We start from the raw sequence: 24,428 nt of genomic DNA, 5'->3' as shown, positions 1-24,428 counted from the left end.
CAACTCTGCAACTAGAACTAGAACTACACGCTTTTTATTATACTCAACTAGAAATGGAGTCCGTCATACTTCAGCATTACCAAATATTACTAAAACTACTCACATGTGTCAACTATACAACCAGAACTACAACAATTCGCTTTTGAAAATCAGGAACTAGAACTAGTCTGGTTACTGACCAGACAAAGAAAAAACTCACCGAGCACGGGTTCATGGTGAGCGCGCTTTTCGCAAATTCAACTTGAACGAATTCCCTTTCCGTTAAATTGCTCTCTTGATTTCCAGAAGGGGCAGGTTTCGGGGAAAAAGCCTCGTCGCTCGAGGACGACCCTTGACCCGCCGAGTCAGCCGAGTCGCTTTTTACAAAGGGTTCCGCGGCGCGATCGACCGATTCGCTTGAAGCGTCTCTGCTCAATTGATCGAGCTTTTTCGTTTCTTGGATCAGCCACAGCTGATAGCCTTCTGCACCCCAACACTGAAAATTAAAAGCGTGATTGTTTAGGATTGTACAAAATTAACCATTTTCTTCAAATTTTACTGTCTAGAATTGTCAGGTTGGCTAAAAAAGCGTTGCACACCAAACTTGGTTATTAGAGTCATAAATTTTGGTTGAAAATTTTGGTGGGAAATGGAACTAACCATCGTAAAGACTAGGCTAATATTTAGAATATGAAATTTCTGACAAAGCTGTGTATTGTTCAAGACTTCACAGAAATGTCATTTTTACTAACGTACGGTACATAGCTATGTACAACATGTTTCGAAGCCTGCCATAGTGGGAAATAGCATACAAACTATCATTCTAGTTGATAAACAAACTCTTGGTGACAAGGAGCTTAAAATCTCAGTAAAATCATGTCTAACCACTTGACTCGAATCATTAGAATTAAGGGGTCTAGCGATTGATTAAATTTATAGCTAATAATTTCATCATGTATCAAATTCAAATGCATTCAAATTCGAGCACTCGAATCCTGTGCCCACTGATCTGCCTTAATTCTAATTCGTATTTACCATAGAATAAAACAACGACTGCTGTTTCCTGACGCCATCGGTGGTGAAAGAGTGGTCTGCACTGAGCGTGCAATACAAGCACGACCCGTAAACGCTCCAAATAGCGAATCCGCCGTGATTCCAAGACATGGCAAGCGCGCAGCCGTCCGGAGTCCATTGCAAATCGAGCACGGAGCCTGAAAAGAGTCAGAAGTACACATTATAGATCTTATACAGTAAGTTTTTTCTTCAAATTTTAATGGCTATTCGGTAAAAAAACGATTCCCGCCGAATTTATTTCAGTTCCGACCTGGATTTGCGTTCAAAATTTTCCATTTGACATGATATTTTTCACGGTGGGTAGTTATAATATAATTAATAATTAATCAAAGAATTTCCCACTGCAAATACTACTTTTTCAAATCAAAAATTTTGAACTCTAATAGCTTTGCTTCAACGGGTTGGATTGGAATCAAATTTGCCATACATCGACATTTTAGACGACGTTAACAATTTCATGGGGTTACCTGTAAAATGGGAAAAGAAAACTTTCATTTAAAAAAACGAATATCCAACTCTAATAGCTTCGCTTATACAACTCGGAATCGAACCAAATTTGGTGTGCAGCGTGTTTTAGCCAACCTAACAATTTTAATGAATAGCCAATAGAATTTATATTATTTCGGGACAACGCTATTATTCAGCAATGAACAACAATGTCCAGTAACCATGCACGCATTACATTGTACCTGTATTCTTGTAGACATCGGGATAGTACTTGGACGACAGCATCATTTGATGGGAGGGTTGCAGGCATCCTTGCATATCGTCCATGCTATACACTTCGCAGCTTCCTCTACAAAACAAACCATCACTCAAGCATTTTCCCATCTCTTCTTTAGATTACGAATTCCTCAAGCTGATTACTGCTTAGTGATATACATTTGTAAATCTAAAGGGCCATTAGATAAGAATTTTGTGGGATACAACAGGGTTGTGACCAAGTCACAAGTCAATCTCACTTCTATTGTTTTGACTCGAGTCAGGTCGAGTCATTTTCAACTTACAACCGAGTCAAGTCCGAGCCACAGTGTTAAGACTTAATTCCGAGTCCAAGTCATCATGTTTACTGTTTTCTTTCGCGTTTAACTCATGATTAGGGCGATTTTTTTTACATGTCAAAAAAGTCAAAATTTTGTTCAAATTGTATGGTTAGGTCAAGAAATGTACAAATTATTCAAAAAGTCAAAATTTCTGCAACCTGCATTTTGTTTGTAATGTAGATTTTGCACAGTTGGTGAACTTATCATTTGACATTTTACAGCTAGTAGCCTACTTTATAGGCCTACCGTTGTAGACGACCCATTGTCTGCTCATTATGAAGCCCGAACATTCAAATGAAACAAATAGGTTGACATGGTATTATCCTCAACGTACCACAATATCCCAACTGAAGCAAGACTGCGTGAGCATTGCATGGTTCTTATATCAAGAAGAGCATGATGAAAAATTGTGACACGATTCTCAGAATGAAACAACACGGTTTGTCACCAGCAGTGTATACACAACCTCAGTGTTCTCAGCCAACAACTGCTGCTGTTGAACGTTCTTTCTCCATTCTTGACAAGCTACTTAGTAAGGACAGACACATTCTACCCGAGAATGTAGGAAAGTATCTTTCGCTGTACTGCAGAAAATTTTAATTATTTCTTCCATAATACGTGATGTAACTACTGTAATTCTTCACAAGGCCAGATTTCCCTAAAATAAAGTTTTTTCATGTAAAGATTTGTCAGTTTTTGAGTCAAAAAAGTTTTTCAGGCCAAACTAGTTCGCAATGTCAGACAGTTCGAACCAAAAATGAAGATATGTAGTACAATTCTAACATTATGTGGGAAAACACCTAATTTGCATACGTTAGGTCAAAATTTGGTCAAATTAAGTTTTTTAAGGACAAAACTTGGATATTTTAGATCAAAATCTTCTGTTTTTTAGGTCAATAAAAAAATCCCCCTAGTCAAGATAAACCAAATTTTTCACAACTCTGCTTATGGATGCTTCGGACGCAGCAATTGGGCGAGAAAATTTGCTACTTTTCCAACTTAGATCAGAGTTAGTCTGAATGACATAAAAAAACTAGGAAATTGACTTCAATTTCAAATGAGAGAGAAAAAGACAACAAAATTCATAATCAGTTCATAACAAACCAGAGTTGATTTTCACAAGGACGAGAATGGCAATTGTCTGCACACCAAGCTTAGTTCGTTTTGCACTAGACAGCTCTCCCGAAGCATTTCAAGAAAACGAGAAATTAATTACAATTGAAACAAAAGCATAGAAACATTTTACAAATTAGATTACAATCAGATTATCGGTATTTGGTTTTAATTAGTTCAATTAGACCGGAAGAATTATACAATTGTTCAAGACCCCGGTCCAGTTATAATGCAACATTTAAAGCAGGGGTTCCCAACCTTTCATTACACTGTGTCAACCTTTGAAAATTGAAAAAAAAAACTCAAGCCTTCGAATTTTTTTTATAATTGGTAGCTTAATAAAAAAACTGGTGGATACAATTATAGTAGAGTGGACAGAGAGATGATAAATTTTTTTTAAATATTATTTTACAAATTTTTTCATGGCCCACACGTTGGGAACCCTTATTATGGTATTGAAAATTCACCAGACTCCCATCCACTCTAGTCCACACTCTCTATCTAACAAAAGTCATCACAGCAATGAGAACACACCTCCACGTTCCAAACGCCATCAGCCTGTACCGATTATTGACCGCGCTGCACACCGCTTTCGACAGGCCGTTGGCCCAAATACCGTGGGCTTTCCATACGTAAGACCTGCTCTTCTCGTCGCTAGACTTGGTGATGAATATCAATGCGGCCCGGCCGTCGCTCAGAACGGCCGTAAATCCTTCCAGGCAAGGGCTGTAAATCAGCTGCACGATGTAGACCGGGTGCTTTGTACGGATTGCAGACCCTGCAAATGCAGAGAAATTCAAGGAAAACTTGACTTGGAAAACTAGACATTTGTTAATTTCTAAATATTTATCAGTTCTGAGTAGCGCAGGGCACAAATGAATCCATTAGGCTACTCGAATCTGAATCTAGTATTAATTGTAAAGATCGAGTCTAGTAGATTTTTTCGAGTACTGAAATTATATGCTCCTTGCCAATAACATTTCATTCATAAAGAAGAATTGCAGCTTTGATACTGATTTCCACTACAGTAGGGTTACCATACGTCCTCTTTTAAGAGGATTTGTCCACTTTTTCGACTTTGTTGAAAGTGTCCTCGGAGGACGCCCAAATGGCCTCTTTTTTGAGAATTTTGCTTAAATATTGGGCAAAATTCGAATGAGATACAGTAAATCAGCACTGAAGTAACGCTCAGGCGGTGATTTCTGGAGCTGGGCCGGAAAGTTGACCTCTTTTTTTATTTAGTCAACCAACGTGAAAGGAAAAAGCGATACTTCGGGATTTGGGCCGGAAAGCTGACCTTTTTTTCACTGAAAATGTGAAAGAAAAACTGTATTTTGGGCGCTGAGCGAGAGAGTTGACCTCTTTTTTTTTAGTCAACCGTCCATGACGTGTAAAAAATTCATCATTTTTTCCGGATTTGCCTTCGGTTTTGCAAGTCCGAAAATTTTGAAAAAGTGTCCTCTTTTCAGATTTCCAAAATATGGTAACCATACGCTACGGAAAGCTGTAAACCTCGATTGGTTGTAACGCAGCACACGAAACATTAGGTACAAAGCTCCAAACGCGAGTGGAAATGACAATCTATCCTTATACTATCACTCGGCTAGGCTATACCATTCAGCCCAGACCTAAACATAAATATTTTTATCTTTTTTATAAACAACCAGTAAATTACTTGAATCGGCCAGTTTCCAGTTGGTGTGGCTGATGATAATCAAATGTATAGAACTCTATCTTTATCGTGCATTCTCCTAAACAATCCTACCGGCACTGTGCAGATCAACAGAAAACGTCATATCTTGAACGTTCATCAATTTTCTCTTCTCAAACGGTCCGTACCACGGGATTAATTCCAACTCGCCGTTGCTGGTGGCGATCAATAACTCATCGCTGACGCAAGAGAGGCTGAACAAAATTGGATACGTCAAGTATTTCAAAGAAACAACTGATCAATATCACACAAACGGTAATACCTGACTACCGGGGCTGCATACTCTATAGTCGTTTTCAAACACAAACGAAGCGCTGGGACGCCGTCGTTGTTTTCGCCTTGCGGGGTCTTATTTTGCTGGTATTCGTACAGAGTGACGCCCTTCTCAGCTTTCACGTCTTGCTCCAACTGGTATATCAAGAGGTATCCGGCTGTGGTCTGAAAAACATATTGAAATATACAGTTGCGCCATCAAGGGATATAGTCATTGATGGGTAACCAAATAAAAAATTGTGTTGCATCGTCAGGATCTAATTATAATCTAATTTTAGAAGTGTCGCTATGATCGAGATTTTAATTCTAATCTAATTTTTGCTTTTCCTAAAAATGTTGCAAAAGAACTGTGCAGTACAAAAACGAGCCAACTTTGGAGTTACAGACACTTGTCATTCTCAGGCTTACGAGAATCCACTCTGCTTTGATATGAACTGAAGTTTATTTTAGTTGCATTTCTTTGTGATTCGGAATTGAATTCAATTTCAGCGTTTTTGGGAATTCAGTAATTCCAATGTAATTTGGAAAAGCTGAAAATTTTAATGTTTCCAGCTCTGATAGGGTCTTACCAAGGGTTTATATAGTACTTAGAATTACGCAGTAAACACAGAATGAGAATCATATTTGAAGCATTGAAGATACCAACCGCAACAGCCAGCATACTGCTGTCATGTCTCCATTCTGTCACAGCGTTTGGACCAGTCTCTGCAATGGACTTCTTTCCTCTTTCATACCTCAGAATCTCCACACATGGCTACAAGAGAGAGAAAGAGAGAATGTTGATTTGTCAACTGTGCCGATCGATAACATGCATTACAAAAATGCAATTCTGCAAAACATGGTATACAGACAAGCATAGGCTGATATAACAGACTCAGTGAAGCCGAGCCATACAGGCCAGGAGCATATTACACAAAAGTCGTTTCTATCAACAATTTGGATTAGGCTATATAACTAAATTTCAATAAAGGACACAAATACAAAACAAGATACTATTGAAGGTACAGAACTACATTATACAATTGAATAATATATTGTGTGTGACGATTACCCCTGGCGAGTGTCAGCAGAACATATTCTGGTTAATTTCAATCGGGGGATTTGAGGTATATTATTAAATTACATACAGAACTGTCTCCAATTGATTTAGACCACGGAATAGACGAGAAATGTAGAACTTACCTTGCAATGCCATACGCTTATGACTTCGTCGGTCAGGACCGCGAACAGCATACGATATCGATTGCACGCCACATATTTTATCGGAGAGCCGCCATCGCATTGATAAAGTGTTCTTGGCCAACCGAGAGGGAAATACATAACAACGGCCGACGCGCAGCAGTAATGTTTTCGCTGTCTTCTCAGGCTAGTGTAAATACTATTTTTATCCGAAAAACAGACTGCGTCGCTGTGATGAGATTAACATATACTGTTGATATCGATAGGATACGAATCTACACTTGTAACTCAATAACAAAGTCCACTTTTACGTTTGGAACTGCGGCTTACGTGCTCAGCTGTAAATCACCGATGCGTGAAATGCAGCATACGTAGAAACTCAATGGTCGTTAACTGCGTGAGAGATTTTTGACCAAATCTAGAAATACTCATAAACCATCGACAAATTTTATATGCAAAAGACACATTATTTACAATGCGTTGCAATGAACAGTGAGGAGAATGTAGAAACAACAATGTGTGGTGCATCAATCTGCAACATTCACCTCGGCCCTGGCAGTGTACATTTGAGAAGTTGCTTCTGTTGCTATTTGATAGACATGAGCATTATCGCAGATGCTTTTCTTACGACTTTTCTTACGATCATTACAATTGTTACAAATATATTATTGGCGAATAATAAGCGAAATGTTAAAACACAGAATGCAATGACGCCTTAATATATTTCATGATTCACCCGGCACCGATGTAAGTAAAAAATGAAAATAAAGACATTATAGTAGAATCGGTGGTAGCAGCGGTATAGCTTTTCGATCTTATCATACACGCAGTGCAAAATGTCCACCAGACGAGCCTCTCATGCTGGAACTTGGTATGTCGGATCGGGTAAGTTGAGAGCGGACGTAATTGATGTTTATTTGACCACCGTGATTTTATTTGCTTATTGCCTACGGTATAGCTATCGTGTTTAGTACCTCAGTACCTCACCTCACCACACCCGCTGGATTAATGCTACGCGGTGAAATCAAATCACTCAGTTACAATTCTTGAACCTTGTACAACGTAACCGCCATCCTGAATGTCTAATCTGGAGCATATTGTAACCTGCCCCTTGATTGCTTGCTGTTCAAGTCAAATTTACTTGTAGCGTAGGCCTATAGTTTTGACTCGAGTCATTTTCAATTCACCATCAAGTCCCAGTCCAAGTCATTGTGTTCAGTGCTGAGTTCAATTCACGTCCAACCCACATTTTACAGCACTGCTTGGGTGATATTGGATGCCTAACTTTCATAATATTAGTTTTTTCACTATTTTTATCCCTTATTTTAGTCCCTTATTTTTGCTAAACGGAATACAAATAATGCGTTAACTTTATTATTCTTCAAAATTACAATCAAATGCCTCTCTCGGCCGCCTGAGTTTCAAGTCATGTAACTTGTCAAGTCATGCGCAATGACTCAAGTCAAATCGAGTCAATTTTTGTATCTGAAAAAATGACTCGAATCACCAAAAGATCACGACTCGAGTCATTGCAACCCTGGTGCTTCTCCTGTATAGGATTAAAAGATGAAAGTGAATTGACCAAATGCGGCATATCGAATTAACATAAGGTAAATATTTGCTCAATTTTTCAGGTTCCGAATTGAACGATCAGCTCAGTAACTGGCTGCATGCAGTCAAGAAATCGATCCCGGCTCGTGCAGTTATATCGCCCCATGCCGGATACTCGTACTGCGGAGCATCTGCTGCCTATGCTTACAAGCAAATAGATGCAGAAAAAATGTAAGACATCTCTATTTCTGTAATGCCTTTACATAATGAGGTTATTGCCAATAGAGCCTGAACGATATCGGATTTTGAGCCGATACCAAACACCATGTCGGGGGGGTATATTCTGCCTGTAAGGGCAGATATCATGATGTCCAAAGTGAAGTGCGAACATACCGTAGACACGGTGTCCCAGTAGCAATACACTCTGAATCTACTCCGGACATAGGCATGCTGTCCCTGTCTGGCCGCAGGCATACAATATCTGTGTACGAAGTGACTAGCTATCGTGAGCTGCATCTGTGTACTCAACCGTTAATCACGTGTTGCGCATCTATCCGTAGGTTAGTTATCTATAATGCAATTGTGTCCCTCTTGTAGAAGAGAATGGTAGAGAAACGTTAAAGAGAAGCATTGTCAGTTATTCAGAGTTAGGTTTTCGCCCTCATTCAGCCACGGACGTAGTGCAAACATATGGGCCCATCGTAGCGATGTGTTTTGTGGATTTCAGCGATCAGTTAGCGTTGTTAGCTTTTCAACGAATGATTTTCTGCTAGAATAAAAGCTTTTTGCTCTGAATTCCAGCTGTTTTGTGGTGCACTTTCATCAAGCGAAAATACATTTTCAGCCTTTCCCACATGGCTTAGTACTGTAATTGAAGACTTACTGCACTATTGTAACCAAGTCACAAGTCAATTTCACTTTTATAGTTTTGACTCGAGTCAAGACAAGTCATTTCAATTCAACCCCCGAATTTAGATCGAGTCTGGGAGAAACGGTTCGAGTCCGAGTCATGGTGTTTACTGTTCAGTATGGAGTTCAAGTCAGATTTAACTCACTGGTGTTACTCGTAGTTGATAGCGAAATTCTTTGATTCATAATATACATTTTTTTTACTTTTTAAACATTTTCTTCGGCTATTTTTCAATTATCGGTCCTAATATAAGTGACTTGAATAAGTCAAATAGAATGTGTCGAGTCATGCGCATCGAATACAAGTTGAATCGATACTCAAATTGACTCAAGTACTGAGATACTGCCAATTATTGCAGTATAGCGCATCTGCGATTCATTTGTTAGGCCTATACAACAGTAGAGTATTGTTAATGCATTATCTGCCTTTACGCATGACCATTAAATGAACAATTGGACTCAGACAACGCCATTTCTCCGCTCAATTTGGCCAAAAGTGTGCAGAACCTAAGTTCAGCCGACTTTACATAGAAAATGATGTTTTACAGAAAACGAGTCTTCATTCTTGGGCCATCGCATCATGTCTACCTCCCTGGGTGCGCTTTGTCTTCGGTCGAGAAATACGAAACCCCGCTCTACTCCATGACAATTGACCAGAGCAGTGAGTTGCTCAAGTCTGCTAGCACTGCTTCCTCGACGCTCGAATGACATTTGTTGCCTGACAACTTGTATACTGTATAGCACGGCATCAGACTTCTAAGCCAGTTTACTGCCGAGTGGAAATTAGGTTCCGGGTAGAGACAGAGGTGTTAAAGTAGCCATCGTTAAGTAGAAGTAACGTGAATTTTTACTCAATTTACAAGCAAGTGAAGTAGGAATACTCAAACTGGTACCTACAAAATTCATATTTTACTGGCTGCCTCATGAAATTGTCAAGTTATCTAACAAAATAATGAACAGCAAATGTCGCTCAATTCCAAGTGGTAGAAGTGAAATTATTGGAGTTGAAATCTTGGATTTGAAAAAATAGTATTTACTGTGGGTAAACCAAGAATTGTGGATGAAAAACTCTAATAACTTCTGTTCGACAGGATGAAATTGATTCAAATTTGTTATGCAGCGTTTTTGTTCCATAGGTTAGCCGGTGAAGTTTGAAAAATATTATTTCATTTTTTTCAATAGAATCCGAATTTTTTTCAACTCTACTAGCTTCACTTCTAATCGTAATTGAGTCAAATTTGGTGCGCAACGTTTTTTAGCCAACCTAACAATTTTAGTTAATAGCCGCAAAAATGAAAAAATAAGTCATTTTTGAACGAGACTAACCTACAATGGCTACTTTGACCACATGTGGAAAAGACACGTAGCCTGAAAATCGTCTAAAATGAAATATTTTCAGTCTATGCAGAATTGAGAGAGACGAATCACTTCACCTCCATGACAAAGGAAGTTGATGAAGATGAGCACAGCATTGAAATGCAGCTTCCCTACGTCGCCAAGGCAATGGAAAGGTGAATTTTTCCTTACTAGTAGTACTTGCAGCCCTGGTTATATTAGTAGCCGTGCGACGGAATTTGTATGAGCAAATTTTTTTAGTTGCAGAGACAAATTCACGATAGTACCAGTGCTGGTCGGCGGGCTGAATCGGGACGCAGAACAATTGTACGGCGGGATATTCAGCAAATATTTGAAAGATCCGGACAATTTTTTCGTAATATCATCCGATTTTTGCCATTGGGGTCAGTGCCGTTGACGATCGCTTGTGGGTATCAGTTGTGATAACAGAAACATGCTCTGTTTCAGGTAAACGCTTCAGGTACACATACCATGACAAGACCAAGGGCGAAATATACAGATCTATCGAAGATCTCGATCGGATGGTAAGGATCATGGCCTGTAGGGTTATTTGAAAAAAGCATTTTTTCAAATTTTGCTTGCTCGCTGATAAAATCGTCGGGTTGCCTATGGAAACATTACACATCGAATTTGGCTCCCTTGCAACCTGCAGAAACTTAGCTACATCGTAAGGGTAAAAAAATAAGATTCATTTTTAAAACCAAAAATGAATTCAAATATTAGTAACTACCCCATGAAATTGTTGTTTCAGAAAAAAAGTGTAACAAATTTGACTCAATTACAACCCGTGGAAGTGAAGTTATTACAGTATTATCCAGCTAAATGATAGAATTTCCCACTGTAAATAGTCAAGTTTTCCTCTGCAATACATTGCTTCAATGGCAATCACCTGCTGAAAAGTGAAATCTGTTTGACATCTGGTTGTATATCGATTTCCAGTCTTGAGTAATCACATTGTAGAGCGCTAACACAACACCGTTTTTGTCTACAGGGAATGAATCACATTGAAGAGTTGGACCCGTCCAAATTCCATCACTATCTGCAAGAATATCGCAACACAATTTGTGGAAGACACCCGATCGGAGTTTTGCTTAATGTAAAATTACTGTCTAGGTCAGGGGTGGGCAAACTACGGCCCGCGGGCCACACGCGGCCTTCAACACCGTACTGTACGGCCCGCGAGAGTGTAAAGAAACTTATTAAAAATATTGATGAAATGCGTACTAAATATCGAATTAATGCATGGACTTGATTAAACTTTTTTTAGTATATTTCACCATAATAATTCTAAGACAATTGTTTCAAACGGAGGGGCGCGCCATTCTTGTGGGTCGTGAAAGCATCTGAAGGAGTTACGAAGCTGAGCTCAACTGAAAGAAGCGCGATTTACATACAATTCTAACATAAATACAACCTATTTCTTTCATGTTCAATTTCTGATGCGACAGCCCGATCTCAAGGTCCACGCAGTTTCAACTGCTAAACATCATCCTATACGAGATTGGCATAATTCGGATCACGAGTGTGATTTCAGATTGGCCACTCCAGTTTTAATCATTTCAGTGGTGTGCTTATAAAAACGATTGGCGCGTGTCTGAGGTAGATTCGTTCTCTGTATGCGTATAATTATAGGCTATTTATATTTTATCTTCACATAGTAGAAGCGTGTTTGAAGCAAACATAGTTATGATGCTGTCAGCATTGTGTGTTCTGGAACTGTACCAAAAGTGGAATTGGCAAATCCATGAACAGATGGCTGCTCACAAATTTATATTTCAATCCGTTTCTAAGAATCGAGACAACCGACTTTCATCTCTATAGTTTTGACTAATTGGTTACTGAGGTCGACCAGCCTATGAAATCTCGCCACTGTTTTTCACGCTTGTACGATATCATCAAAGTAATATTTTGTTTGTTTTAAATAAATATAATTATTATCTCCATGTCATCATTATATAATCAAATACCAATATTGCGTTTTGGTGTATAATCCCAATTTTATATACTGCGGCCAACGAATGGATTCAGATGTTGAACGCGGCCCGCGAGCTCAAAAGTTTGCCCACCCCATGTCTAGGTTATACGGCGCCCAGGGTTATAACCAAGTCACAAGTCAATCTCACGTTTTGAGATTTGACTCGAGTCCGAGTCATTGTGTTGACTGTTCAGTTCCGAGTTAATGTCATGTGGAACCCACTTTTTACAACTCTGCTCGGTGATATCGAATACTTCGCAGTCATAATATACTAATTTTACTCATTTTTAACAGTTTCTGGTAGCATTTTGAAGCACCAGCACCGATAAACGAAATAATAATACTGTGATAACTCTGCTATTATTCAGAATTACATTGCCTGTCATGGTCGACCCAGTCTCGAGTCATGCGCAATGACTCGCGTACAAGTCGAGTCCTCACAACCCTGACGGCGCCAGAACAGTATGAATGATGTGGACGTTGAAATATGTACCTTTTATGCTACTTCAAAGAATATATTATTACCGGGGTCTATATCACATTGAAGATAATGATATTTTTGGACTGTACCAGCTTCATTGCGCTTTATGACATTGGTGTGATTTGTCACAATTTCACCGATATGCCATTTCCAGTAACGAGCGTATAGCTCTGAACTACAGGTTTCGTGTGCGGCAATATGACCAAATGAGATTTTGTGGAAAATAATATATAACTCCTAGTGGCAAGGTTCGTGTAATCACTGTCTGCTGGGATCATTAGCATTAATACTTGATCCGGAATCAAACCATTCAGGTACATGGCTTCGCCTAGTCCTGTCCACAACTTTAGACCGAACACAAGTATATATAAACTGATTTTTATCTCAGGCAGTGGAAAGCATTCACAAGGAGCAGCAGAAGAACGTATTCAAATTCAAGTTCCTGGACTACCGCCAGTCCAACCAGTGCACGCGTTCTGGCGACAGTTCCGTGAGCTACGCGGCCGGGGCTCTGGAAGCCGTATGACTCTTTTGCACTCCATATTCAACTGTGACAAGTCTGATGTCTGATTTTCGTACCATTGCAATAAAAGTATTCCTTCAAAACAGCCTTTCTTGTGCTTTTTCAGACTGCTTCTCTGATTTTGCAAAGCAGAACTTATTGCTTGAGTGGTTATGTTACACGCCTGATCTCGTAATTTTGTAGGTTGTGTCCGCATCGCTGTTACGCGAGTGTGTGCGTCACGACAACAGGCCAGAGAATCTCGCAACTTTTTTTTTTTCAAAATTGCCTCTTATGGTAGCATCATTATTGCATTAATCGCAAAGATACATCGGACTCGGAGTCGCAAAGATACATCGGACTCGGAGTCGCAAAGATACATCGGACTCGGAGTACACTTGGGTACAAAACCATTCACTACCTCACAATCAAACCTACTCTAAAACAACTAGAATACTTTTTTCATGTCGTTCATTTCCTACTTCTAGCCTCGACACGTGAATTCCCACCGTATTGTATATACTACTTCATTTCCAATGTAACACTGAGTACTCTGAAACTTTGCTTCTACTGGTTGAGTTGAACCGAATTCGTTTTGCACCGTTTTTTCAGCAACTGAACAATTTCACGGGGTTGACAGTAAAATTTGAAAAAAAAACTTTGCGTTTACTTTGTAAATATCAACTTTTCAAACTCTTACAGATCAGAATTGAGCCAAATTTGATGCGCATCGTTCTTTTAGCCAACCAAATAATTTTTGGAACAATTTTAATGATGGTGCTTCACCTCAAGTTGAAACCATGGAGGAATTTCTACCCGAATACAAACATTTGCTATTTTCACCGACTCCGGTCGGAAATAATCAGATGACCAGCCTGTAGGCGGGCTTTTTCGGGTTCGTCTCCTTGGTCCGCATGTCCAGACACTGCGGATCGTGCGCCGAAGTCTGATGCAACAGCAGCGGTATGACCCCGGCCCGGGCCGCCATCGCGCTTCTGATCCGCCTTTCCTCCTCGAAGATCTCGTCGATTTTCAGCCACTGCCTGATCCGCTGCAGGTCCACCGAGGCGCGGTACATGGACTCCCACTTGAAGTGTTTGCTGCATTTTCTTTTGGAGCGGCTGCAGAACTGGCGTGCGGATGTCGCCTCTTCTCCTTCGTAGATGTCGTCGCTTAACGGGCACCCGCACACTTCGTTGGCGCCGATTTTTGGCTCTCTCGCGTGTTCCGGGCATATTACCTGGTGTCAGAGAAGTCGGTTACTATAAAATATAGAGGATAACTAAAATGTTTTCAGGTTTTCCAAATTACAAAAAAAACGCACTATACAATTTTCCTATAACATTTTCAGGAAAATCAGAAATTAGATTATAACCCAAGTTTCAGCATGGAAACATTTTGCAAATTAGGCTAACGCATGGTTGTAACCAAGTCACAAATCAATCTCACTTATAGTTTTGACTCGAGTACAAGTCAGCGAGCAGAGGGTCGAGTGCGAGCCATGGTATTATGACCCGAGTCCAAGTCATTGTGTTGACTGCTCAGTTTCCAGTTAAAGTCTTGTTAAACCCATGTCTTATAACTCTGTTTGGTGATGTCGAGTGGTTCGCAGTTATATGTACTCATCTTCCTCATTTTGGCAGTTTCTGGTCGCATTTCAAGTACCAGCACTAGCAGAATACCAATATCGTGGTAACTTAACTATTCTTCGAAATTACAATGAAATGTTAGTCTTGGCCATCTGAGTCCCGAGTCATACGACTTGGTCCGAGATGACCTGAGTCCAGGTCGAGTCATTTCCGTATTTTGAGAAAATGACACGAGCCAAGTCAAGTCATCAGAAAATCGTGACTCGAGTCGAGTCTTTACAACCCTGGGTTAACGGCTATGATTATCTAGTTGGTGCTCCAGGACACTCAATTTCAAAACTACAACCAGCATACATTATACATACATTGTGACATTAGTACACACAATTCAACGAGTGTGATTTGAAGCAAAATGTGAAATTAATCTCCGAGTTGTCGATGCTCGATCACACGACAAGCGAGCAAATATCTTGCATCAAACCCACCTGCAATCTTTTACAATAGGTTTGCTGTTGTCGGTTGTAGACGTCACAAAACAGCCGCTCGGACCCTTCGATGCGCGTCGGATATACAGATCCAAACGAGATTTGAGATTCGATCTTGATGTAACACCTGCGATATACACACAGCTGCTCAAACTACTCAATTTAGCTGCTCTGTAGAAGTAGAAGCAGCAGATTAAGCATCTCCACTCGGATATATATCAAAACCCAGGGTTGCAACTAAGTCACAAGGCTCCGAGTCACAAGTCAATCTCACTATTACAGTTTTGAGTCGAGTCAAGTCGAGTCATTTTCGCTTCACCACCGAGTCAAGTCCGAGTCAGCTAGTAGAGGATCGAGTCGGAGTCACGGTATTAAGACTCGAGTCCGAGTCCAGGTCATTGTGTTGACTGCTCAGTTTCCAGTTGAAGTCTTTGTAAACCCACTTTCTGTAACTCAGTTCGGTGATATTGAATAGTTCGCATTTATAATGTACTAATTTTCTTCACTTTTAGCAGTTTCTGGTTGCATTTTCATGTACAAGTACCAATAGACGAAATCCCAATAGTGTGGTTACTTTACTATTCTTCCAAATTACAATGAAATGCCGGTCTTGACCGTCTGAGTCTCGAGTCATATGACTTGGTTTGAGTCATGAGCACTGACTCGAGTCCAAGTCGAGTCAGTTTTGTATTTTGAGAAAATGATTCGAATCAAGTCGAGTCATCAGAAAATCATGACTCGAGTCATTAAAACCCTGTCAAAACCATTTTAAGTGCAAGTTGAAAATGATGGGGATGAAACGTAGTCACGTAGCTTCAAAATTGATGAGCATGATATCGTGCGACGACTGAGCATGTGGTTTTAAAATAAGATTAGTCTTAGGTTAGGTTAATAGTTTTGGTTTAGGTAAGGGCTAATTCCAGGGTTGGGTTAGGGTTAGATCTATGGTTATAAAGTCACATGTTCAAGTGTCGCATGTTTAAGCACTCCAAAAACAGTTGAAGTAACTTGTTTCTGGCCACCTCTGGCCATGCATCATGCCAAGTCATACAACTAATCACACAAGCCAGTCTGAATGTACAAACTTGTCCATGTGCTTGATCGCGTTTTTGAGCGAAACCGGATGTCCGCACACCACGCAGAAAATACTCTGGTCCCCTTCGTCGCCGTCTTCCGCGTCAGACGCGCCTTCGCATATCGGGAATTTTTTCGAACGTTCGATGATGCCTTCCAGTCTGCGAAACTTGCTTTCTGAAAGATGGAAGACAGGCATCAGGCATAGCGGTCTTGATTAATGTTGCGTTGGATGGGTTTGGCAAGTGACAGATTACCTAAGAGCTGCAATTCGCTGCGGGCTTGTATCATGGACGCCCTGATTCTCTCCAATTCTGCCCGGCCGATTTCGTTGGCCACGGTCGGCGTGCTGTGCCACTGATGAGCCCGCGACGGCATGATCAGATGCAATCTCCTGGCAGCCAGCTTTTCCCCGCATGCGTCAGAGCAATATCTGACGGGAGAGAATAATGCTTTTTATAACGCTAAAAATTCAATCAACTAATATCTTTCAACTAACACTCGCCAGGGATAATCGTCAGCAACAAGTAGAGAATTGATAAGAAGTTCTGCATCACCAAGGGCAACGTCAAGTGCTATGTATACAAGTAATAAACTAACATAACTACTTAAGTAAAGAGAATATGGAAAGAAAACGTTCTTGAGTACTCCGCAAAAAAGCACAAGACACAGGCAACTATATAATTCTTCTAGTTGTCTAATTAGTAGGACGATATTTTTTACCTATAAAACGGAAGATTTTGACCTAAAATATCAAAATTTTGACATTTTTTGATCTTAAAAAACTCAATTTGACCAAATGTTGACCTAACGTATGCAAATTAGGTGTTTTCCCACGTCATGTTAGAATTGTACTACTTTATCTTCATTTCTGGTTGGAACTGTCTGTCCTTACGAAGTGGTTTGGCCTGTAAAAAATTCTTTGCCTCAAAAACTGACGAATTTTTACATGAAAAAACTTCATTTTAACGAAATCTGGCCCTATGATAAATTCAAGCAGTTACATTACGCATTATGGTAGAAAAAATTAAAAATATATTGTAGTACAACGAAAGTTACTTTCCTACATTCTCGGGTAGAAAGTGTCTGTCCTTACTAAGTAGCTTGCCACGAATGGGGAAAGAACATTTAACAGCAGCAGTTGTTGGCTGACAACACTCAAGTTGTTTGTACATTGCTGGTGACAAACCGTGTTGCTTCATTCTGACAATGTTGTCTAGTCTACGTCACAATTTTTCATCGTGTGATTTATGATATAAGAGCCATGCAATGCCCATTGCCCACGCACTCTTGCTCCAGTTATGATATTGCGGTACGTTGAGCATAACACCATGTCAACCTATTTGTTTCATTTGAATGTTTATGATTTAAAATCAGCAGACAATGGGACGTCTACAACGGTAGGCCTATAAAGAAGGCTATAAGCTGTAAAATGTCAAATGATAAGTTCACCGAAAGTGCAAAATCTACGACACAAACGAAATGCAGGTTGCAAAAAAATTTTAACTTTGTAAACAATTTTAACAATTTTTTTACCTAACGCTACAATTTTGACAAAATTTTGACTTTTTTTGACATGTCAAAAAAAATCGCCCTACTAATTACACTAATTAGAGCGAAATGCAGGTGACCTAATTCCGATCAAATTTTGCCTAAAATGCTGAACGAGAACTTTGATGAAAACCGATGTCCGGATTCAGGTCAGCAGATCGAATGAGACATCCTCTTACTTTGAGTTTGAGCGAGCCGCAGCCGTACAGCCTGGGCCGTAACATTGCCGGCCTTTCTTCTCGCTTTTCGATCCGTGCTTCTCCTTCTGCGAAAGCAACGTCGAGATGTCGATATCTCTCAGTTGTTCCAGGTCGTCGATATGTCCGCTGGAGCTGTACTCTTCCTTGATCTTCATTTTCGGCGGATACTTGATGTCCTTTTTCATCTAAATAACAGAGCTGGTCACTACGACGGCTGGGCAAAACGGAGAACCTGACTGATTTGATTTTAAGTAGAGTATTTAGGAATCTCTCATTATAGTTTTAGTACACGATGGTGTTCTGTTTGCGATGTCACTGTCGAACAATCATGACATAAACATCGCTAATCATTATGCAATTAATGGCATTGTCTCTAAACGATAGTAGAGAGCAGCCAAAGCCTGCGAGGCTAGCGACGCGATAGTTCGGGCCAGCGACACGACGTCTTGCGCACATGGCCTGTCGATGAATTAGCGAGGATTGCCGTGCGCGCGGTCAGTAATCAATAGGGCAAGTTTTTGAAACTTTTGCAACTTTTTTTTTACAGCTTCCGGCAGCTTCCTAAATACTCATAAGATATGTAGAATGCTGTTTTAAGCTGTTTGAAGGAATCTTATAGTGCAACTTTTTGAAACTTCTGTCCATATTTTTCATGCAACTTTTTCGATTTTTCATGAAAGTATTTTCGATTTTGGTGAAATACACGGCCAAATTCGACTGAAACACCGTAAATCAGCACCGAAGTAACGCTTTTACGGGTATTTCGGGAGCTGAGCCGGAAAATTGACCTTTTTCTTTTAGTCAATCGACCAAATTGTGGTCAAAATGCAACTTCTGCAACTTTTTTCGAAAATAAATGAATAAATGCAACTTTCCACAGATTTAACTGCAACAAAAATTTGCCCTAGTAATCAATGAATGACCTAATTTCGCTCGCGTGCAAACGGCAAACCAACTCAGCAGGAGATCGCGTGCTGTGCAGACGACTCACGTTAATTGGCAACACGCTTTTTGCTAATTGGTAGCGCGTTACACTGATATTATGAATTACTGGGCACGATGGCTGAAAGTGATGCGCGATTGGAAACAAACATGAAGAAAGGTGTGATTTCAAGTTTTTTATTGAGGGAGATTTTTTCAAGCGTGTTGTTCCCATGTATGACACGCAATCCCCGATTTTAGGGCACAAAATCGTGAAAATTTTGCGGATTATACATGGAAAATTACTGTAATACAAAACAATATACTAATGCCGTATATTCCTGCAGAGTACAACCAATTTTCAACCTAATACAGTAGAAAACACTTTACTATGCATTGTGGAATGCGCACACAAACCAAATCTCTGTAAGAAGACTAACAAATCATAATCATAATAATATAGTAAGATACTTTCAGAAGTTCTGCACACTCGAGAATACTGTTAAAGATGCAATAGGCTACTGATCATATATTACCTTTGGAGCAGAAATATTCTCCTTGCTTGTCATATGCTTAGATGGAACTGCTTCAGGAAGGGGCAAGATTTCTTCTTTGATCGGCTCTTTGGAAATGCCGGAATCTGTTTTGATATGACTTGTCTTCGCGGTGATATCAACTCTGAAAATGAAGACGGCTCCCTCAATATTGTTACCAGAAGTTGTCAAAGTAGTCAAGAAGTAGTGCCTTTAAAAGCAATCTTAAACTACTTCTAGTAACAGTGATTTGGCCAGCTTCAAATCTACTCAAGTAGCTGTGAAAAGCAGTCATAAATACACTCTCATGAACTCATGCTGGAAACTGAGCAATGTGAAAATATTTTGGATTTTAGAAAACAGTATTCACGACGGGCAGGTCCACAATAAGTTAACCAGGAAATTTGCCATGCAGCATGCAGCAAATACTATTTTTTCGAACCCAAAATTTTAAAATGCAACAACTTCGCTTAAACTGGATGGTATCGATTCAAATTGTATATACAACGTTTTTCTAGACAACCTAGCCATTTAATGGGGTAGGCTAGACAGTAATATTTGAATTTTTAAAAATTTTTAGTCAATTAATCGGAAACTTTCTTATCCTATAGCTAAAACAATAAAACATACTTTACCACTCCATATCTATTTACTCGAAATTTTTGAAAATTAAATTCTTGTTCGTACTCCGCGAAAACAGCCACTCCATTTCTACGTCTCAGTCTCTCTCTCATTGGAAGAATAGGCCTATAATACTTCTACTTGACAAACTAAAAGTAGAAAAAAGTAAGCGAGTAAATCAAAAATCATAACGCAGTAAAAGTAGCGGAAAATTATATTTAGGTTACCTGAAAAAGTATTGCAAGTAGAGGAAAAACTAATCAGTACTAATGGTACCTGTCGGGTTTTCGCACACTTTGATGACTCTTTTTACTGGAAGACTCTGAAATGAAGACAGGTTGAAAGTAGTTGCAGATTGTATGCGTTGCGAAGAGCGCTCTTCAGGGGCAATCGTCAGCAAATAGCAAATATGAAAATCTGGAGCGAACACAAGCGCGGTCAATGGGAGGAATTTATGCTCATGTTGCGTTTTACTTCAAGATGTCATAATTGGATGCATGCAATGCAGCTAAATGAGGGGTACGCAATTATTTTTCTCAGCGGGCCGAATTTGAATAAGAACATAATTGTGGTGGCGGGCCGAGACAAAAGTTGAGACTATGTTCTGTGGCGTGCAGTTATATTTCTAAATAGAAATCAGTGAACTACATTGTTACCAGATGTTGCCAAGTGGATAAGTTACTATTAGGCTGTGTCCCTAGCTCTGTGTGAGCGTGTAGCTCTTGATAAAATAGCCTTGTTGTTTTGCTATCTTCTTTAGCTGGTTCACATCAGCAGAGTATATATGTTCACTTCATGATTTTTCTCATTATTCTAACATGAACACCTGCTCGGTGACCACCATAATCTAAAAAGACCGTTTCACGGCTGACTTCGGTAAATATACTGACAACAAAAACCTAATTCAGGCCTAATTTGCTCCTGTATGATCCGCAAACAGATTTGCACAAACGACCCATCTAGTTAGTTTAAGACGGTCCACTAACGACTAGTCCTAGTTCTATTTGCACATTTTAAGAAGCGACTGGTTCCAGTTCTACTTGCGCATGTTGAAAATCCAATAGTTTCTGCATGTCAGTCTGCGATTGAATAACTTTTCCCACCTTTGGTCTGGAGATGACTCTGCGTCTCGATTTTCATGGAAGCATTGCTGGCTTTTTTTTTCACTTCCTCGAATTTTTCCGTTTTAGCTTTGGGCTTTTCCGGGGCTGAAATTCTCTTCTTTTTCAAAGGTTTGGGTGAATTCTCTTTGATCCGTTTCGCTTTTTTTGGTTTTTTGGGTTCTTTTTCGTGGCTTTTCTTCCTCTTGCGGTATTGTATTTTCAAGAAAGGGTCCTTTCGACGGCACGACTTGCAGTAGAAGAATTTTATTCTTCTGGAATCTTTCTCTGTGATGTTGATGCAGTCACCGTGATACCTAACAACAACAAAATATTGCCAAACACGGGGGTTTGGGAAGAAATATAATATATATATTATATTATTACTTGCAAGGTTGTAATTTCAGGTCACAAATTTTCTTGAAAATGACTTGACTCGGCGCGAGTTAACTGGCGCATTAACTGGACTTGTACTTGAGTTATTGCAAATGACTCAACCAAGTCATAATTATGACTCGAGGCTCTTGTATGCACATAACTTGATTTAATTCTCGTGTATCAGGACCAATACTTGAACAACAGGGTCATAAACACCACTGTATTTAATCTGTTTGAATAAATATGTTAAGAGTGAGCAAAATGAGTATAATGTGAATGCAAGGCCTTCGGTATCACCCAAGAGTTTTACAGAAATGAGTTGAATCTGACTTGATCTCAATAACAGTGAGCACTATCACTTCCACTCAGACTCAAGTCTCAACACTATGACTCGACCCGTTGCTGCCTGTGACCTGTGAGCCATAACCCATAATTATAAAATAATATTGATTTCTAACAATTATGATTATTTGCTGGGGTGAGTATTGGGATTCCTTAATCAAAGCGTGGGGTTAATTGTATAGCATAAACCGGGTGATTTTTCATTTACACTACAAATTGCTACAACATTAGGCTACTGGTATGCTTTTTGTCTTTGCCAAGTGTTCTGTTCCCCACTACTCTCCATAGACCAATATTTTATAATTTTGATTTCGATTTACCAACCTATATCATGATAGGTCATTATTTTTGCATTTTCTCTGTACCCTTGGACTCTGTTGGTAATTTTTGTGCATTATAGACGAAAGAGATGGGTCATTCTTTAACCTGTGTTTTCAAGTCTGCGTTTGGAATTAGTAGCCTTTAGCCTAACAATGTGTTCTACTTAATAATATGATGAAATTGTACAATTCTTAACACCTCAATACCTACTAAATTGAATAAAACTATAAGCTGCGCAATGAAGGCTACGTTTATTGCTGTAGCATTTTGGCGTACATTTCATTAAGAGTTCTGTGCGGTATAGGCCTACAAGCAATAACCAACTCACCATTCCTCACACCGATCACACATTATCATGAAGCGGTCAATGTCGGGGCTTCTACAAATGCAATACAGCGTGATCTCATCTGAAATACTCCCGGAATCTGCCATAATGAATTTGCAGTTTTCTCCGTTGCGATACAGGATATAACTAATAGCACATATACTCTACTGTAATATATAGAGAAGAAAATGAAAGAAAATGGTACGCGGCTAAAGTCACCCCATTCACGGGTCACTTCGGCCACCACAGAAAAATTTTGAAAAAATAATCAAAAAGTTGAAAACAATTTTTTGTTTCATGTTTAATCCGTAGCTGTAGCCTATTCGCCTATCACAGAAAAGGAAAAGGCAGAAAATCATAACATATCATAAAATATTTTTGCTTTAGATTAAGTAATAAAAATGCAAATGTAGGGAAAAATACAACAACAACATGCAGTGTCATGGAAAATTTACAAATTTAATGAATATACTTAGGTCATTGTAAATACAATTACAAAGCAGAAAGGCCGTTTTCCTGCATGCAGTGCAAACACGCATGGCTGTCGAAGCCAAGTAACAGCTTCATTCATCCATCATATATTGCGTGTACTTCTGTTGTGTACTAGCATATGCTAGAGAGAAACCGTCATTCGTCGTGTTATTATAGAAACATGTTCTCAAATTTCTAAAATCACACGATACCGTGTTAATGTTTATGAGGCAGACAATAATCAACATCAACGCATTTATATAACATGATCATAAAACAAATACATAAAACATCATCGGATCAACATAATAAAGAAATACGCATACATCTAAGACATCGTAAAATCATGACAGAGTCGGGAAAAGTCATATCAATAAATAATTTCTTACATTACTGTGGCAAGGATAGGCTACCCCAACCAAATAATGTTTATCGAAAAATCTCGTCACAATTACTAACCATCGTGGGGTAGGCCTATTTGTTCGCCCCTTTGCGCATGTATTTACTGACCTCATACACCAGGTTGAATTGGGCATTCCATCGCTTTCTAAAATCTAAACCGTCTTACATTTTCCGTCATAAAAGAGAATTTATTACACGGTCGTTACTTCAATTCTCTGCTGTATAGAGACAAGTGTACCTGTTTGATGCTGCAGGTGTGATCAGACTAGTTGACCTTCACAGTCGTATTGATCATTTCTATCTGATACCGAATACTGTGCAGTGTGCACGCATATTTTCTATACCACCATCATTGCCGTCTGTTGTTACGTATTTCCGTTGGATGAAAATAAAGACTCTCTCTCTTTGCCTTTATACTCGATAAGACAGGCATCGCTGGAGCCTGGCTGGTCTGCTTCAATCCAGGTTATCCGTTTTTGAAACAAAGGGTTACTTTTTAGTTTCGCATAGTACCGACCAACTTTAATGACCTCCTCGGCAGATGGCTGCGGCGTCAGTGGTACATATTCTTTCTTTCTGAGGGCGCAAAAAGCACCGTTCTGCTTCGCCGGTTTATATAAATATTTATACGTCCCGCAAGTTTTCAAGTAATAAGAATAAGTCTGTCTACAACTTGTCCAAGTCCCCACGTCGTCTTGAAATACACGTTTCAATTTGGCCTCGCGTCTGCGTTTATTCAGGGTGTTGTCGAATAGGAAATAGCAATTATCTTTCTTTCCAGGTGGTATTTCTGAGAAATAATTGGTGCAAGTTATGATTTTCGTCAGGGCATCGTCGAGGCTCATGAAATCATTGAACGGCAGCTCTTTGACTTTCGCTAAATGCATATCAAAAGCGGCGACGTCCGAGTGTTTGCGCTCAGGAATTTCCAAATATGTTGGACTCATTTCAGCAACTTTCGCGGTTACA

The 24,428-nt window shown here is 39.5% G+C and overlaps 3 protein-coding genes across 4 annotated transcripts in view; 1 reads left to right on the top strand and 2 right to left on the bottom strand.

Annotated features, from left to right (window-relative positions):
• Positions 1 to 24,428, bottom strand: part of LOC145449566 (guanine nucleotide exchange factor subunit RIC1-like) — a 243,314-nt gene that overhangs the window by 26,107 nt on the left and 192,779 nt on the right. For both annotated transcript variants that reach the window (XM_080327958.1, XM_080327959.1), the window contains exons 2-9: positions 6,376 to 6,601; positions 5,840 to 5,947; positions 5,183 to 5,358; positions 4,975 to 5,114; positions 3,744 to 3,987; positions 1,743 to 1,849; positions 1,015 to 1,190; positions 200 to 475 (exon numbers count right to left, since the gene is read on the bottom strand). In XM_080327958.1, the coding sequence (XP_080184084.1) occupies positions 200 to 475; positions 1,015 to 1,190; positions 1,743 to 1,849; positions 3,744 to 3,987; positions 4,975 to 5,114; positions 5,183 to 5,358; positions 5,840 to 5,947; positions 6,376 to 6,601 (1,453 nt within the window). The remainder of the gene's footprint in view (positions 1 to 199; positions 476 to 1,014; positions 1,191 to 1,742; positions 1,850 to 3,743; positions 3,988 to 4,974; positions 5,115 to 5,182; positions 5,359 to 5,839; positions 5,948 to 6,375; positions 6,602 to 24,428) is intronic.
• Positions 7,082 to 13,252, top strand: LOC145449575 (protein MEMO1-like). The gene is made up of 8 exons (XM_080327968.1): positions 7,082 to 7,257; positions 8,007 to 8,154; positions 9,381 to 9,493; positions 10,232 to 10,343; positions 10,429 to 10,571; positions 10,636 to 10,712; positions 11,180 to 11,284; positions 13,033 to 13,252. The coding sequence occupies exons 1-8, from the start codon at positions 7,209 to 7,211 to the stop codon at positions 13,168 to 13,170; spliced, it is 885 nt and encodes a 294-aa protein (XP_080184094.1). The 5' UTR covers positions 7,082 to 7,208; the 3' UTR covers positions 13,171 to 13,252.
• LOC145449567 (CXXC-type zinc finger protein 1-like) lies at positions 13,009 to 22,723 on the bottom strand. Its single transcript, XM_080327960.1, has 9 exons — positions 22,590 to 22,723; positions 21,224 to 21,537; positions 20,397 to 20,442; positions 19,503 to 19,644; positions 18,025 to 18,230; positions 16,552 to 16,727; positions 16,306 to 16,471; positions 15,221 to 15,347; positions 13,009 to 14,386 (listed from the first exon to the last, which is right to left on the bottom strand). Exons 1-9 carry the CDS (start codon positions 22,691 to 22,693, stop codon positions 14,009 to 14,011), a joined length of 1,659 nt encoding a protein of 552 aa, XP_080184086.1. The 5' UTR covers positions 22,694 to 22,723; the 3' UTR covers positions 13,009 to 14,008.

The sequence above is a fragment of the Botryllus schlosseri genome, chromosome 11, assembly GCF_051294905.1.
Source record: "Botryllus schlosseri isolate E-star chromosome 11, Bs_hap1, whole genome shotgun sequence".
Lineage (NCBI taxonomy): Eukaryota > Metazoa > Chordata > Ascidiacea > Stolidobranchia > Styelidae > Botryllus > Botryllus schlosseri.
The sequence above is the reverse complement of the archived record's forward strand: the minus strand, read 5'-3'. Positions and strand labels throughout refer to the sequence as shown.

Coding starts and splice junctions, on each gene's coding strand:
- LOC145449567 (XM_080327960.1), bottom strand. CDS start 22,693: ATGGCAGATTCCGGGAGTATTTCAGATGAGATCACGCTGTATTGCATT. Junction 20,443..21,223: donor GAGTCATCTCCAGACCAAAG/GTGGGAAAAGTT, acceptor TCTTCATTTCAG/AGTCTTCCAGTAAAAAGAGT. Junction 15,348..16,305: donor GCGATCAAGCACATGGACAA/GTTTGTACATTC, acceptor TGTATATCGCAG/GTGTTACATCAAGATCGAAT.
- LOC145449575 (XM_080327968.1), top strand. CDS start 7,209: ATGTCCACCAGACGAGCCTCTCATGCTGGAACTTGGTATGTCGGATCG. Junction 7,258..8,006: donor AACTTGGTATGTCGGATCGG/GTAAGTTGAGAG, acceptor TCAATTTTTCAG/GTTCCGAATTGAACGATCAG. Junction 10,344..10,428: donor GTCGCCAAGGCAATGGAAAG/GTGAATTTTTCC, acceptor AAATTTTTTTAG/TTGCAGAGACAAATTCACGA.